The sequence below is a fragment of the Syngnathus floridae genome, unplaced genomic scaffold (assembly GCF_059516105.1).
Source record: "Syngnathus floridae isolate MCC-2025c unplaced genomic scaffold, RoL_Sflo_1.0 HiC_scaffold_63, whole genome shotgun sequence".
Taxonomy (NCBI): Eukaryota; Metazoa; Chordata; class Actinopteri; order Syngnathiformes; family Syngnathidae; genus Syngnathus; species Syngnathus floridae.
The window spans coordinates 161891-175596 of record NW_028284092.1 but is presented as its reverse complement, the minus strand read 5'-3'; the positions used below and the strand labels follow the sequence as shown (position 1 = coordinate 175596).

General features: G+C 43.8%; 2 protein-coding genes and 1 long non-coding RNA gene across 3 annotated transcripts; all 3 read left to right on the top strand.

The window, feature by feature from the left end:
* Nucleotides 1-2644: 2644 nt before the first annotated feature.
* Nucleotides 2645-3014, top strand: LOC148378142 (uncharacterized). Its single transcript, XR_015856150.1, has 3 exons — nt 2645-2698; nt 2783-2853; nt 2990-3014. It is a non-coding gene; the product is annotated as an uncharacterized LOC148378142 (long non-coding RNA).
* A 391-nt stretch (nt 3015-3405) lies between these two features.
* Nucleotides 3406-4387, top strand: LOC148378141 (janus kinase and microtubule-interacting protein 3-like). The gene is made up of 4 exons (XM_088368006.1): nt 3406-3549; nt 3761-3823; nt 3910-4008; nt 4094-4387. Exons 1-4 carry the CDS (start codon nt 3481-3483, stop codon nt 4385-4387), a joined length of 525 nt encoding a protein of 174 aa, XP_088224132.1. The 5' UTR covers nt 3406-3480.
* A 108-nt stretch (nt 4388-4495) lies between these two features.
* On the top strand, nt 4496-5493 carry LOC148378140 (janus kinase and microtubule-interacting protein 3-like). Its single transcript, XM_088367993.1, has 3 exons — nt 4496-4810; nt 4890-5015; nt 5385-5493. Exons 1-2 carry the CDS (start codon nt 4598-4600, stop codon nt 5004-5006), a joined length of 330 nt encoding a protein of 109 aa, XP_088224119.1. The 5' UTR covers nt 4496-4597; the 3' UTR covers nt 5007-5015; nt 5385-5493.
* Nucleotides 5494-13706: the final 8213 nt, after the last annotated feature.

Here is a 13706-nt window from a genome sequence, read left to right as displayed (position 1 = left end):
TGCAGACAAGATGACAATAAAGTTTGTCTAAGTCTAAGTCTAAGTCATGTCAGGTCAGCTGTCTGGAGAGAGAGAGAAGTCAGGACCTGCGGGCGGAGCACCACCGTGCCACCGCCGCCATGACGGAACTCAAAAGCAAACTCCATGAGGAGAAGCAGAAAGAGTTAGCCATTACCAGGGAGACATTACTGCGGCAGCATGAAATGGAGCTGATGAGAGTGATCAAAATCAAAGATGGAGAGATCCAGCGACTGAATGCCTTGGTCCTCAGCCTGAGGGACGGCTCCATGGACAAGGTGATCCGCTCTATCCGTGTCTGACTATCCGCACGCCACGTCGGGCTTCGATGCGGCCGCTACCGTATTGTGTAGCTTGTCCCCAGTAAGCGTCGCGGCGCTCCGTTGCGGTCTCAACGGCCCGGTGTGGCGCAATGTCTGCTCAGGTGAGGAGGGGGGGCGCTTTGCTGGCGGAGGTGGAGGAGACGCGGCGGTGTCGGGAGACCGAGCGGTGTCGCCTCCACCAGGAGCGCGGAAGAAGCCCTGGCAGCGGCCCAGCAGGCCTGGCAGTCCCGAGCGGCCGAGCTCCGATCGGCTCATCACCAGCATCGGGAGGAGCTGAGCCGAACCAAGAGAGACTGCGAGAGGGAGATCCGCCGACTGGTAGGACTGATCAGATGCGCGGTGCGTGGCTATGTTCCCAATTTCGTTGTATACCTGCAGTGCAATGACACCTAAGGCATTCTATTCTATTCTATTTCACAAGAAGAAAATGTCCGGTTGCTCGCTTCGCTTTTGTCACAGCAAAGGTGTTCCAGTCGATTCAAGAAAAAAAATTGGCCGGTTGCTCTCTTTGTTTTTGTCACAATTCTGGCAAATGAGTTTGCCCGCCTGCCTGAGCGCTCCCCGTTTGTACATCCAGACGGATGAGATCAAGCTGAAAGACAGAGCGGTTAGTGTTTTGGATGAAGCCCTGGGGCCGGCCACGTCCACCGCCTTCAGCTGCAGACTCAGGCTGCCGAGCAGCAGATCGCTGCCCTGAGGGATTCCCAAAGGGCGGGCCTAAACTACCCTGGAAGTGGGGTCAACGCCGCTACTAGCAATCCTCTTCATTGCGTAAGCCACCTCATCACACACTTGCAGTACGCATGACTTAGTTCGTTGCTGGAGGAAGGTAGCACAAAAACAGTTTTGAACTTTGAACGAGTGCTTGTGTGTGTGTGTTGCGGGGCGTTTTCAGTCTCAGGAGGATCGGGACACGCGACGGTTTCATCTGAAAATCGCTGAGCTCAGCGCAGTCATCAGGAACCTGGAGGATCGAAACGCCCTGCTTTCTGAAGAGCGCAATGAACTGGTAATTTATTGACGGCACGCTTGAAGGTTTGCGCTACGTTTGATGCGCGCCATCCAGCGAGGCACCCATTGCGCTTGCTTATTAGTTGAGCGGCGCGTCGAGTCGGTTGCCTGGTAGATGTCTTTTATTGGGAGCCAAAGCCACGATTCCGTTCAAACCGATGCAAAAGGAATGGATACGTTCTGGCCCGCGTGTTGTGCGTCTTTCACATCCCGCACTTCATGCTTGCAGCTAAAGCGACTGAGAGAAACAGAAAGCCAGTTTCTGCCACTCCTGTACAAAAACAAACGCCTGAGCAGGAAGAATGAAGAACTCTCGCTGGTGCTGTGTCGCCTTGAAAACAAAGTGCGCTTTGTCACCCAGGAGAACGAGGAGATGGCAAGCTTGGTAAGTCGACGCGGACAACGGCGGCGTGCCAACAGAGTCCACTGCATTTGTGTTCCACAGAGAAGGCCTAGTTCGCTCAATGACCTGGACCGCGGTTGCGGCCAGCAGGACGGTGAAATGGAGTTCCTTCAAGTTGTGGAGCAGCGGCACATCATCGACGACTTGTCCAAGGTCTTCAGGCAGGCGACTCGGTGCACGTACGGCAGCGCCACGCTCGCTCGCTGTCGCCAGGAAATCTTTTCCGTCCAAAGCTTGGCCGGCGGCCGCCATCCAAAAAATTGGCCCCTTAAATTCCGACCTTTCAAGCAGGAGCATTGTGCGCACGCGTTTGAACACGCTTTAGACTTGTTTTGCCGTTTTCAGCAGCTCAAAGCTCCCGTTTTGTCAGCGCCTTTGCCACTCGCTGTGCGCTGAAAACGACGGACTTGCCCGGCTGCTCAGCCCGTCAACCATGAGCCGCGAGCGCGACATCATTGTCCGTAGGCAGCTAGTGGCAAAATGCACCCTGTTAGAGTTGCGCTCGCTCCAACTTATTTTGCAAGAACCACACGGGAGACAAGTAAGTTCTTTTGGACACCTGCAGGTGGAGAGTCCATCCGTTGTACGAATGAAGTCTGACTCTCGGCTCCTGCACGAGCATTTTAATTAAGAGAAACAGGGTGGGTGTAAGAGTGGATTGAATAGAGGAAGCCCTTGACCTCTAGTCAAAACATAGCAAGGGGTGTTTTACGACTTTGTGTAGGAAGGGATAAGCGATAGGGATAAATAAGGGATAAATAATATTATTTATTACAGGTTGCAGTCAAAGTCAAAGCAACATAATGATACGATAAAGATAATCTGGAAAACCCTGACACACCCTGTAGTTGTCACTTTTGGAAAAGACGAGCGTCCCTCCAATCATCGCCGGTGACGTGTTTTTCAGGCTCTGGAGACAGGAGCTCATGTCAGAAATGTCATTGTGAGTCGCGTTTGTTTCTGCGCCGGAGCCGTTCGTTCCCTTTGCATCCAAAGAATCTCAAAGGCGGATTATTTGTGTCGACAGGAGAGAGATTTGCTGCTACGATACCGACGTCGAGAATCTCTGAGGAGGAACAAAGCGTGAGGTCCTGCAAGGTGAGTCTGTTTGTTTGCGGCTGCTTGGTGTTGCGCAAGATGAAATGGCCTTTTTCTCGCTATCGTTCCTCTCGTCGATTCATCGTGAGGTGTCGCTTCAGTTTGTTCAGAGAGATGTTTGCTTCCGCGCCCGCAGGTCATCGAAACATTTTACGGCTACGACGAAGACGTGTTGGTGGACTCGGACGGATCGTCCTTGTCTTTTCACACCGACAGAACCCCCGACACGGAACCCGAAGAGGTAGCCCGCCATTTCTGCCAGCGTATTGGCACCAAACATTCCTCTTCAGCCTGGAATCGGACTCGTCTTTGCGTCGCGGGTGCTTTGTCGCCGGTCTGACTGATTCTGGTACTAGTGCTGTGTTGCATTGGTGTGTGCATGAAGAGGCGGAGCTTCGCTACCGCCAGCTGACGCAAGAATATCAAGCGCTGCAACGAGCCTACGCTCTGCTAGCCCAGACCAGCGAAGGGGACTACGACGCCGAGAAGGAGATCAAGGTGGCGCCCCTTCCCGCAACCCCCGGCCGGGTCGCAGCCTCCCCGTTCTCACCCAGCCTCGGGTGTTCTCTGGTCTGAAAGGAGGAGGAGGAGCCTCCCTCCTCCTCCTTTCAGACCAGAGAAAAGCTGATGGTAGAAATGGGTCACTATCAAAGCAGAGTAGCAGATCTGGAGTCAGCGCTGAAGCAACAAGGACAGGTAAGCTCATCAATGAGCACACCTTTTTCTCAGACAAAATAGCTACATTCTTCAGTCACTCATTCGTCTGGCATTACTGGACCAACCCCCCCCCCCGAATGTGGCTGGGAAAATGCGGAGAAAAGCAAATGTCATTTTCCAGTCAACCAAAGAATTTGTGGATGAAAATGACACAACATTCCAAAGCTGTCCACGCGTTTGTCTCTTCTAGAATGTCAAGTGGGTGGAGGAGAAGCAGCTGCTGCGTCAGAGCAATCAGCAGTTGGCCGAAAAGGTGACGGAAAGAAAGGCGCTGGGCGGAGTCGCTTGGCGTCACACCCGTCGGGAAGCCCCGCAGATGAGGTCTGACTGTCTTTTCAGGTCAGGCGGATGGAGGCGGAAGAAGCGCGTCTGAAAGAGCACATCCAGGATATCCGAGACCAAAATGAACTGCTTGAGTTCCGCATCCTGGAGCTGGAGGTGGGAAGACTCGCACAAGCGTGTTGAGGCCAGAGATGTGACGGACGGACGGACGGACGGACGGATGCATGCCTCTGCCTTTCAGGAGAGGGAGTGGCGCTCCCCCGTCTTGAAGTTTCTGCAAGTCCGTTTCCCAGACGGCCTCAGCCCTTTGCAGATCTACTGCGAGGCCGAGGGCGTGAGCGTACGTAAGGCGTCCCTCGCAACCCTAACCTTAACCCGAGGTCCCAGAACACCTTACATTGCTCCTTGCGCCTTTCCCCCGGACATCGTCATCAGTGATCTGATGAAGAAGCTGGACATCCTGGGCTATAACGCCGTAAGTGTATGTCGAACTCCTTATGTTCGCACTCCACGAGACTCGGCGGCTCAAATGTGACTTTTGGAAGGCTTTGCGCTGAAAGAAGCTTGTTGACGCTGTGCCTTTGGGCTCTTCTATGTTCTGCAAGCAGAAGGGCTACCTGGATGAAGAGTTGGACTTCAGGAAGTGTTCCATGGACCAGGCTCATAAGGTAAGCCTCCCTCAAATCTCCCGCCGGACCACTGATGGACGAGGATTGCGGCCCAGAGGATCCTGGAGCTGGAGGCCATGTTGTACGAGGCGCTACCGCAGCGGGACTGCCCCGCCACGGACGGCGAAAAAGCCAGCCACGCTGGCGTGAATGACGTGCTGACGGCGGATCAGAGAGAAGAGCTTAGGAGCGCCGTGGACCAATGGAAGCGAGCCCTGATGTGCGAGTTGAGGGAGCGCGACGCTTGCATCCTCCAAGAGAGAATGGATCTGCTGCACAGCGTGCAACAGGTAAGGGCCCAAAGCCAGCCCGGCACTTACTTGCACGCTTACTGGCTTTTGAATGCCACTTTCCATTTGTCCGTCCTAGAGGAACAAAGAGCTGAAAGAATTCATCGAAGCTCAGAAGAGACAAATCAAACAATTGGAGGAGAAGTTTCTGTTTCTCTTTCTATTCTTCTCCTTGGCCTTCATTCTGTGGCCCTAACACCAGCTGGTGAGTGAGCTCCAGCGGCACCGCACTCGACACCTCCGATACACTGCCAGCCGGTCTCAGACGTTGGCAGACGCTCCGATGCCAACGTATACCCCCCGCCACGGTGACAGAGGCACCGCGTCACACCGGCGCTCATCCAATCAGAAGGCAGGAAAAGCAAATTCACATGCAGGGCACTTTTGAACCAGAAGAGAGCGCCACAAAAAACGGTTGTTGCCCCAAACGCGCACTAAAAAGGGTCAGAATAACAAGAGTCCCACTGGCCAGCCGGGGCCACCCGTCCAGCTGTTTCTTCAGGGGGGAAAAAAATTGGAGTCACCGGTGAGTACATTTTGCATTTAGCTCTGCTTTTCTGCTTCTGTCTTCAAGTGTGTGGCATCCTGCGATCAAAGATTCAGCCAACCCCAAAGCGGTTGACCTCAACGTCCCACCACCATGCCTACCAGAGCAGGTGACATGATGCTTTGGACATCCTTCCGTCTCAGATGCCCAAAAGTACTCTTTGCCACATCTGCGGCAATACGGTGTCTTTTCAAAGGTGCAAATAAATCCAGCGTGGGCGGAACACGCACGTCTTCGGTTTTTCCCGCTTTGTTTGTGTGACAGCTGTTGTGAAAATTTTATACAAATAAAGTTGTATAGTACAGGTTTGGCCAAGCCGCAACTCCCGAACCGCATGCGGCTCTTTTATGTTCATATCAACATTTGTGTGTGTGTGTGTGTGTGTGTGGGGGGGGGGGGGGGGGTTGTGCGTGTTGGCTTCACTTGAGTTCAATTTGGTATTTTGGTCATAAGCGCATGTGGTGAAATTCCACAAAGTAGGATGGGCAAACACATTTCTTTAAACTATGAGTGTCAATTGGGCTCTCGAAATGGCAGGGAAAAGATGCACAGCAAAACCAAAATACGTAGATGAACACAGGACGTTTTAATCAGAGTGGGAAAGTTTCTATTTTTTGTTGAACGTGATGGCAAACCATTCTGCCTGATATGTCAGACCTCAGCGCATTTCAAAGATTCAAATCTTCAGCGCCATGCACTTCAGCTCACTCCATGCTAACATTGATCAGGCGTCGAACCCGCAACATCATGCTTAAGAGGTGGCCATGCTAACCAGTGCGCCATTATGTCAACGCATAATAACTAAGTCTACTGATCAAAACAGCGGTTACTATATGACGTCGCTACGTCGTGGTCACGTGACGCAGACAAGACGTCAATGGACGTGGGCAGAGTTAACTTGTTTAAAAGGGAGTGGGCAGAAGAAATATTTAATTTATTTAAATCTATTTTGAGTGCACACCATTATTCCAATGCATAACAACTGTAAATCTACTAAACAAAACAGCGGTTGCTATTTGACATCTGCCACGTCGTGGTCACGTGACATACGTGACGTCGATGGGCGTAACTTTCGCCGGAATTCAAATCCGCGGGGAGAGTTAACTTGTTTAAAAGAGAGTGGGCAGAAGAACTATTCAATTTATTTAAATCTATTTGGTGTGTGCGCCATTATGTCAATGCATAACAACTGTAAGTCTACTAAACAAAACAGCGGTTGCTATAGGACGTCTGCCACGTCGTGGTCACGTGACGCGGACGTGACGTCGACGCCTACTTTACATCCCACCGATCACAGGACCCCTCGGCTGCATAACCGTGCCCCCTTCCCAACCAATCGGATTTGCTATACGCGAAAACGACGCCAATGGAAAGAGCTTCCGCCCAAATTTAAATCCGTGGGCGTGGCTCGCAGCAGGAAGTAGGAAAATGGCGGCGATGTTGACAAAGACACGGCGGATGGTAACATACGACTAACAAGAGAAATATTTTTATTTTCTGCTTGCAACTGGACCGTCCAGAGCGTACACGGTAAGTACAACTCATCGTTTTTAAAAAGAAGTACTTTTGTTGCCCTGAAAAGCGAGTGAGCGTGGCGTTTGTGGGGGACGTCGAATTTCGACGATTCTTTCTGGTCAACGGTTGTAAATGATTGTGTTGATTAAAAAAGAAAACTTGATGTAACTCTACTTTTAACTGCCGTTTCAGATAGATTTGGAATTGCATCACATCCAATTTTGCCTAGAGCGTACACGGTAAGTAACACTCGTTGTGTTTAAGGAGATTTACGTTTGTAATAGCAGAAGTGTAGCCGCGTTGCGTTGTACGTGTGAATGTTGGTCCAGGCGAAATGTTAATGTTTAATTTCATTCCTTTAGGTTCCACGGTGTTTGTTGGCTGCAAGTTTTCCACTGCAAGAAGAGGCTCATATCATTGACCAGGAGCGAGCTACAATGGTGAGTAGCCATAACATTTATGTTAAACACTTCCTATTTCATGTCTAACAGTACTTGATTTAACAAATAACCATAAATAAATACAGTGTGGGCACTGAAGTTAACATATGTGATTATACTGCCTAATCTGTCACCGAGTAGATTGTTGCAAAGTAATATAAGATCCAAAGTTGTAATTCAGAATAGTTTTCAAAAGAAGGCCATTAGAATTATATACAAGTCTGATTACCCTGAACAAGCTATTAATTAAATCACAAATTCTTCAATTCAAAGATTTGGTAGATTATCAGACAAATAATGTCTAACAGTAATTGATTTAACACATCACGATAAGTAGATTGAGTGTGGGCACTCTCAAGTTAACATATTTGATTATACTGCCTAATCTGTTACAGAGTATGTTGTTGCCAAGTAATGTAGAATAGATCCAAAGTAGTAATCCAGAATAGTTTTGAAGAGGCCATTAGAATAATAAACAAATCTGATTACCTTGAACATAATAACAAGCTAAGTGTTTAATATGTCCTATGAAGTCAAAATTGGGCACCATCATGTGGTGAAATTTGGAATTGCATCACATCCAATTTTGCCTGGGAACAAACAGATTAAATAAATCTTAGTTTTGAATAAGCCACTCCTTCTCAAACAAGTAAACTCTGCCCATTTCGCGCAGTAGATGTTCTGTTAATATCTAGTATTTATACAAAGTCATAATTTAAATTGCTTTCAACCTTCATTCATCGGTTCAACCAACATTACTCGCTCTTATTACCAACTTGTATTGATTTAACTAAGCGTTTAATACTTCCTATCAGGTCTCAAGGCAAGATTTGGCAAAATACAATTTCAGCAAATCCAATTTTGCCAGGGAACAAAAATAGATTAAATAAACTAAATAAGTCTTCTTCCCATTAAATAAATCAGAAAAGTCTGTCTTGTAACCAGTCCTCTTCAAACAAGTAAAGTCTGCCCATTTTGTGCCGTAGATTTTGTGTCTATGCCTAGTATTTAAACAAAATCATAATTTAAACGACTTCTTTCCTTCATTCACTTTGGAAATTTGGAATTGCAGCAAATCGAATTTTGCCAGGGAACAAAAATAGATCAATTAAACTAAATAAGTCTTCTTCCCATTAAATAAATTAAAAAAGTCTGTCTTGTAACCAGTCCTTTTCAAACAAGTAAAGTCTGCCCATTTTGTGACGTCGATTTTGTGTTAATGCCTAGTATTTATACAAAATCATAATTTAAAGGACTTCATTCCTTCATTCACTTTGGAAATTTGGAATTGCAGCACATCAAATTTTGCCTGGGAAGAAAAGTAGATTAAATAAATTTAATAAGTCTTACTACTTCCCATTAAATAAATTAAATACGTCTTACTTGTTCCCACTCCTTTTCAAAAAAGTAGTTTAAAACGAGGGCCCTTCACTCAATCTTTAACCTCAACCCCGCACGTTGTGTTGTATCTGTGAATGTTGGTTGTGGCCAAATGATAGTTTTCTTTCATTCGTTTAGGTTCCAAGAAAACTTGATGTAACTCTACTTTTAACTGCCGTTTCAGATAAGCGGGTATTACGTCGCAGTCATGTGCCGCGGATATGACGTAATTGCCCGAACCTCCGCCAAAATTCAAATCTGTTGGCGCGATGGCCGTGAGCCACTGAGCAGCGACGATTATCAACGGAAATATCTTTATTTTCTGCTTGCAACTGGACCGTCTAGAGCGTACACGGTAAGTAACACTCATTGTGTTTAAGGAGATTTACGTTTGTAATAGCAGAAGTGTAGCCGCGTTGCGTTGTACGTGTGAAAATTGGTCGAGGCGAAATGTTAATGTTTAATTTCATTCCTTTAGGTTCCACGGTGTTTGTTGGCTGCAAGTTTTCCACTGCAAGAAGAGGCTCGTATCATTGACCAGGAGCGAGCTACAATGGTGAGTAGCCATAACATTTATGTTAAACACTTCCTATTTCATGTCTAACAGTACTTGATTTAACAAATAACCATAAATAAATACAGTGTGGGCACTGAAGTTAACATATGTGATTATACTGCCTAATCTGTCACCGAGTAGATTGTTGCAAAGTAATATAAGATCCAAAGTTGTAATTCAGAATAGTTTTCAAAAGAAGGCCATTAGAATTATATACAAGTCTGATTACCCTGAACAAGCTATTAATTAAATCACAAATTCTTCAATTCAAAGATTTGGTAGATTATCAGACAAATAATGTCTAACAGTAATTGATTTAACACATCACGATAAGTAGATTGAGTGTGGGCACTCTCAAGTTAACATATATGATTATACTGCCTAATCTGTTACAGAGTATGTTGTTGCCAAGTAATGTAGAATAGATCCAAAGTAGTAATCCAGAATAGTTTTGAAGAGGCCATTAGAATAATAAACAAATCTGATTACCTTGAACATAATAACAAGCTAAGTGTTTAATATGTCCTATGAAGTCAAAATTGGGCACCATCATGTGGTGAAATTTGGAATTGCATCACATCCAATTTTGCCTGGGAACAAACAGATTAAATAAATCTTAGTTTTGAATAAGCCACTCCTTCTCAAACAAGTAAACTCTGCCCATTTCGCGCAGTAGATGTTCTGTTAATATCTAGTATTTATACAAAGTCATAATTTAAATTGCTTTCAACCTTCATTCATCGGTTCAACCAACATTACTCGCTCTTATTACCAACTTGTATTGATTTAACTAAGCGTTTAATACTTCCTATCAGGTCTCAAGGCAAGATTTGGCAAAATACAATTTCAGCAAATCCAATTTTGCCAGGGAACAAAAATAGATTAAATAAACTAAATAAGTCTTCTTCCCATTAAATAAATCAGAAAAGTCTGTCTTGTAACCAGTCCTCTTCAAACAAGTAAAGTCTGCCCATTTTGTGCCGTAGATTTTGTGTCTATGCCTAGTATTTAAACAAAATCATAATTTAAACGACTTCTTTCCTTCATTCACTTTGGAAATTTGGAATTGCAGCAAATCGAATTTTGCCAGGGAACAAAAATAGATCAATTAAACTAAATAAGTCTTCTTCCCATTAAATAAATTAAAAAAGTCTGTCTTGTAACCAGTCCTTTTCAAACAAGTAAAGTCTGCCCATTTTGTGCCGTCGATTTTGTGTTAATGCCTAGTATTTATACAAAATCATAATTTAAAGGACTTCATTCCTTCATTCACTTTGGAAATTTGGAATTGCAGCACATCAAATTTTGCCTGGGAAGAAAAGTAGATTAAATAAATTTAATAAGTCTTACTACTTCCCATTAAATAAATTAAATACGTCTTACTTGTTCCCACTCCTTTTCAAAACAGTAGTTTAAAACGAGGGCCCTTCACTCAATCTTTAACCTCAACCCCGCACGTTGTGTTGTATCTGTGAATGTTGGTTGTGGCCAAATGATAGTTTTCTTTCATTCGTTTAGGTTCCAAGAAAACTTGATGTAACTCTACTTTTAACTGCCGTTTCAGATAAGCGGGTATTACGTCGCAGTCATGTGCCGCGGATATGACGTAATTGCCCGAACCTCCGCCAAAATTCAAATCTGTTGGCGCGATGGCCGTGAGCCACTGAGCAGCGACGATTATCAACGGAAATATCTTTATTTTCTGCTTGCAACTGGACCGTCTAGAGCGTACACGGTAAGTAACACTCATTGTGTTTAAGGAGATTTACGTTTGTAATAGCAGAAGTGTAGCCGCGTTGCGTTGTACGTGTGAAAATTGGTCGAGGCGAAATGTTAATGTTTAATTTCATTCCTTTAGGTTCCACGGTGTTTGTTGGCTGCAAGTTTTCCACTGCAAGAAGAGGCTCGTATCATTGACCAGGAGCGAGCTACAATGGTGAGTAGCCATAACATTTATGTTAAACACTTCCTATTTCATGTCTAACAGTACTTGATTTAACAAATAACCATAAATAAATACAGTGTGGGCACTGAAGTTAACATATGTGATTATACTGCCTAATCTGTCACCGAGTAGATTGTTGCAAAGTAATATAAGATCCAAAGTTGTAATTCAGAATAGTTTTCAAAAGAAGGCCATTAGAATTATATACAAGTCTGATTACCCTGAACAAGCTATTAATTAAATCACAAATTCTTCAATTCAAAGATTTGGTAGATTATCAGACAAATAATGTCTAACAGTAATTGATTTAACACATCACGATAAGTAGATTGAGTGTGGGCACTCTCAAGTTAACATATATGATTATACTGCCTAATCTGTTACAGAGTATGTTGTTGCCAAGTAATGTAGAATAGATCCAAAGTAGTAATCCAGAATAGTTTTGAAGAGGCCATTAGAATAATAAACAAATCTGATTACCTTGAACATAATAACAAGCTAAGTGTTTAATATGTCCTATGAAGTCAAAATTGGGCACCATCATGTGGTGAAATTTGGAATTGCATCACATCCAATTTTGCCTGGGAACAAACAGATTAAATAAATCTTAGTTTTGAATAAGCCACTCCTTCTCAAACAAGTAAACTCTGCCCATTTCGCGCAGTAGATGTTCTGTTAATATCTAGTATTTATACAAAGTCATAATTTAAATTGCTTTCAACCTTCATTCATCGGTTCAACCAACATTACTCGCTCTTATTACCAACTTGTATTGATTTAACTAAGCGTTTAATACTTCCTATCAGGTCTCAAGGCAAGATTTGGCAAAATACAATTTCAGCAAATCCAATTTTGCCAGGGAACAAAAATAGATTAAATAAACTAAATAAGTCTTCTTCCCATTAAATAAATCAGAAAAGTCTGTCTTGTAACCAGTCCTCTTCAAACAAGTAAAGTCTGCCCATTTTGTGCCGTAGATTTTGTGTCCATGCCTAGTATTTAAACAAAATCATAATTTAAACGACTTCTTTCCTTCATTCACTTTGGAAATTTGGAATTGCAGCAAATCGAATTTTGCCAGGGAACAAAAATAGATCAATTAAACTAAATAAGTCTTCTTCCCATTAAATAAATTAAAAAAGTCTGTCTTGTAACCAGTCCTTTTCAAACAAGTAAAGTCTGCCCATTTTGTGCCGTCGATTTTGTGTTAATGCCTAGTATTTATACAAAATCATAATTTAAAGGACTTCATTCCTTCATTCACTTTGGAAATTTGGAATTGCAGCACATCAAATTTTGCCTGGGAAGAAAAGTAGATTAAATAAATTTAATAAGTCTTACTACTTCCCATTAAATAAATTAAATACGTCTTACTTGTTCCCACTCCTTTTCAAAACAGTAGTTTAAAACGAGGGCCCTTCACTCAATCTTTAACCTCAACCCCGCACGTTGTGTTGTATCTGTGAATGTTGGTTGTGGCCAAATGATAGTTTTCTTTCATTCGTTTAGGTTCCAAGAAAACTTGATGTAACTCTACTTTTAACTGCCGTTTCAGATAAGCGGGTATTACGTCGCAGTCATGTGCCGCGGATATGACGTAATTGCCCGAACCTCCGCCAAAATTCAAATCTGTTGGCGCGATGGCCGTGAGCCACTGAGCAGCGACGATTATCAACGGAAATATCTTTATTTTCTGCTTGCAACTGGACCGTCTAGAGCGTACACGGTAAGTAACACTCATTGTGTTTAAGGAGATTTACGTTTGTAATAGCAGAAGTGTAGCCGCGTTGCGTTGTACGTGTGAAAATTGGTCGAGGCGAAATGTTAATGTTTAATTTCATTCCTTTAGGTTCCACGGTGTTTGTTGGCTGCAAGTTTTCCACTGCAAGAAGAGGCTCGTATCATTGACCAGGAGCGAGCTACAATGGTGAGTAGCCATAACATTTATGTTAAACACTTCCTATTTCATGTCTAACAGTACTTGATTTAACAAATAACCATAAATAAATACAGTGTGGGCACTGAAGTTAACATATGTGATTATACTGCCTAATCTGTCACCGAGTAGATTGTTGCAAAGTAATATAAGATCCAAAGTTGTAATTCAGAATAGTTTTCAAAAGAAGGCCATTAGAATTATATACAAGTCTGATTACCCTGAACAAGCTATTAATTAAATCACAAATTCTTCAATTCAAAGATTTGGTAGATTATCAGACAAATAATGTCTAACAGTAATTGATTTAACACATCACGATAAGTAGATTGAGTGTGGGCACTCTCAAGTTAACATATATGATTATACTGCCTAATCTGTTACAGAGTATGTTGTTGCCAAGTAATGTAGAATAGATCCAAAGTAGTAATCCAGAATAGTTTTGAAGAGGCCATTAGAATAATAAACAAATCTGATTACCTTGAACATAATAACAAGCTAAGTGTTTAATATGTCCTATGAAGTCAAAATTGGGCACCATCATGTGGTGAAATTTGGAATTGCATCACATCCAATT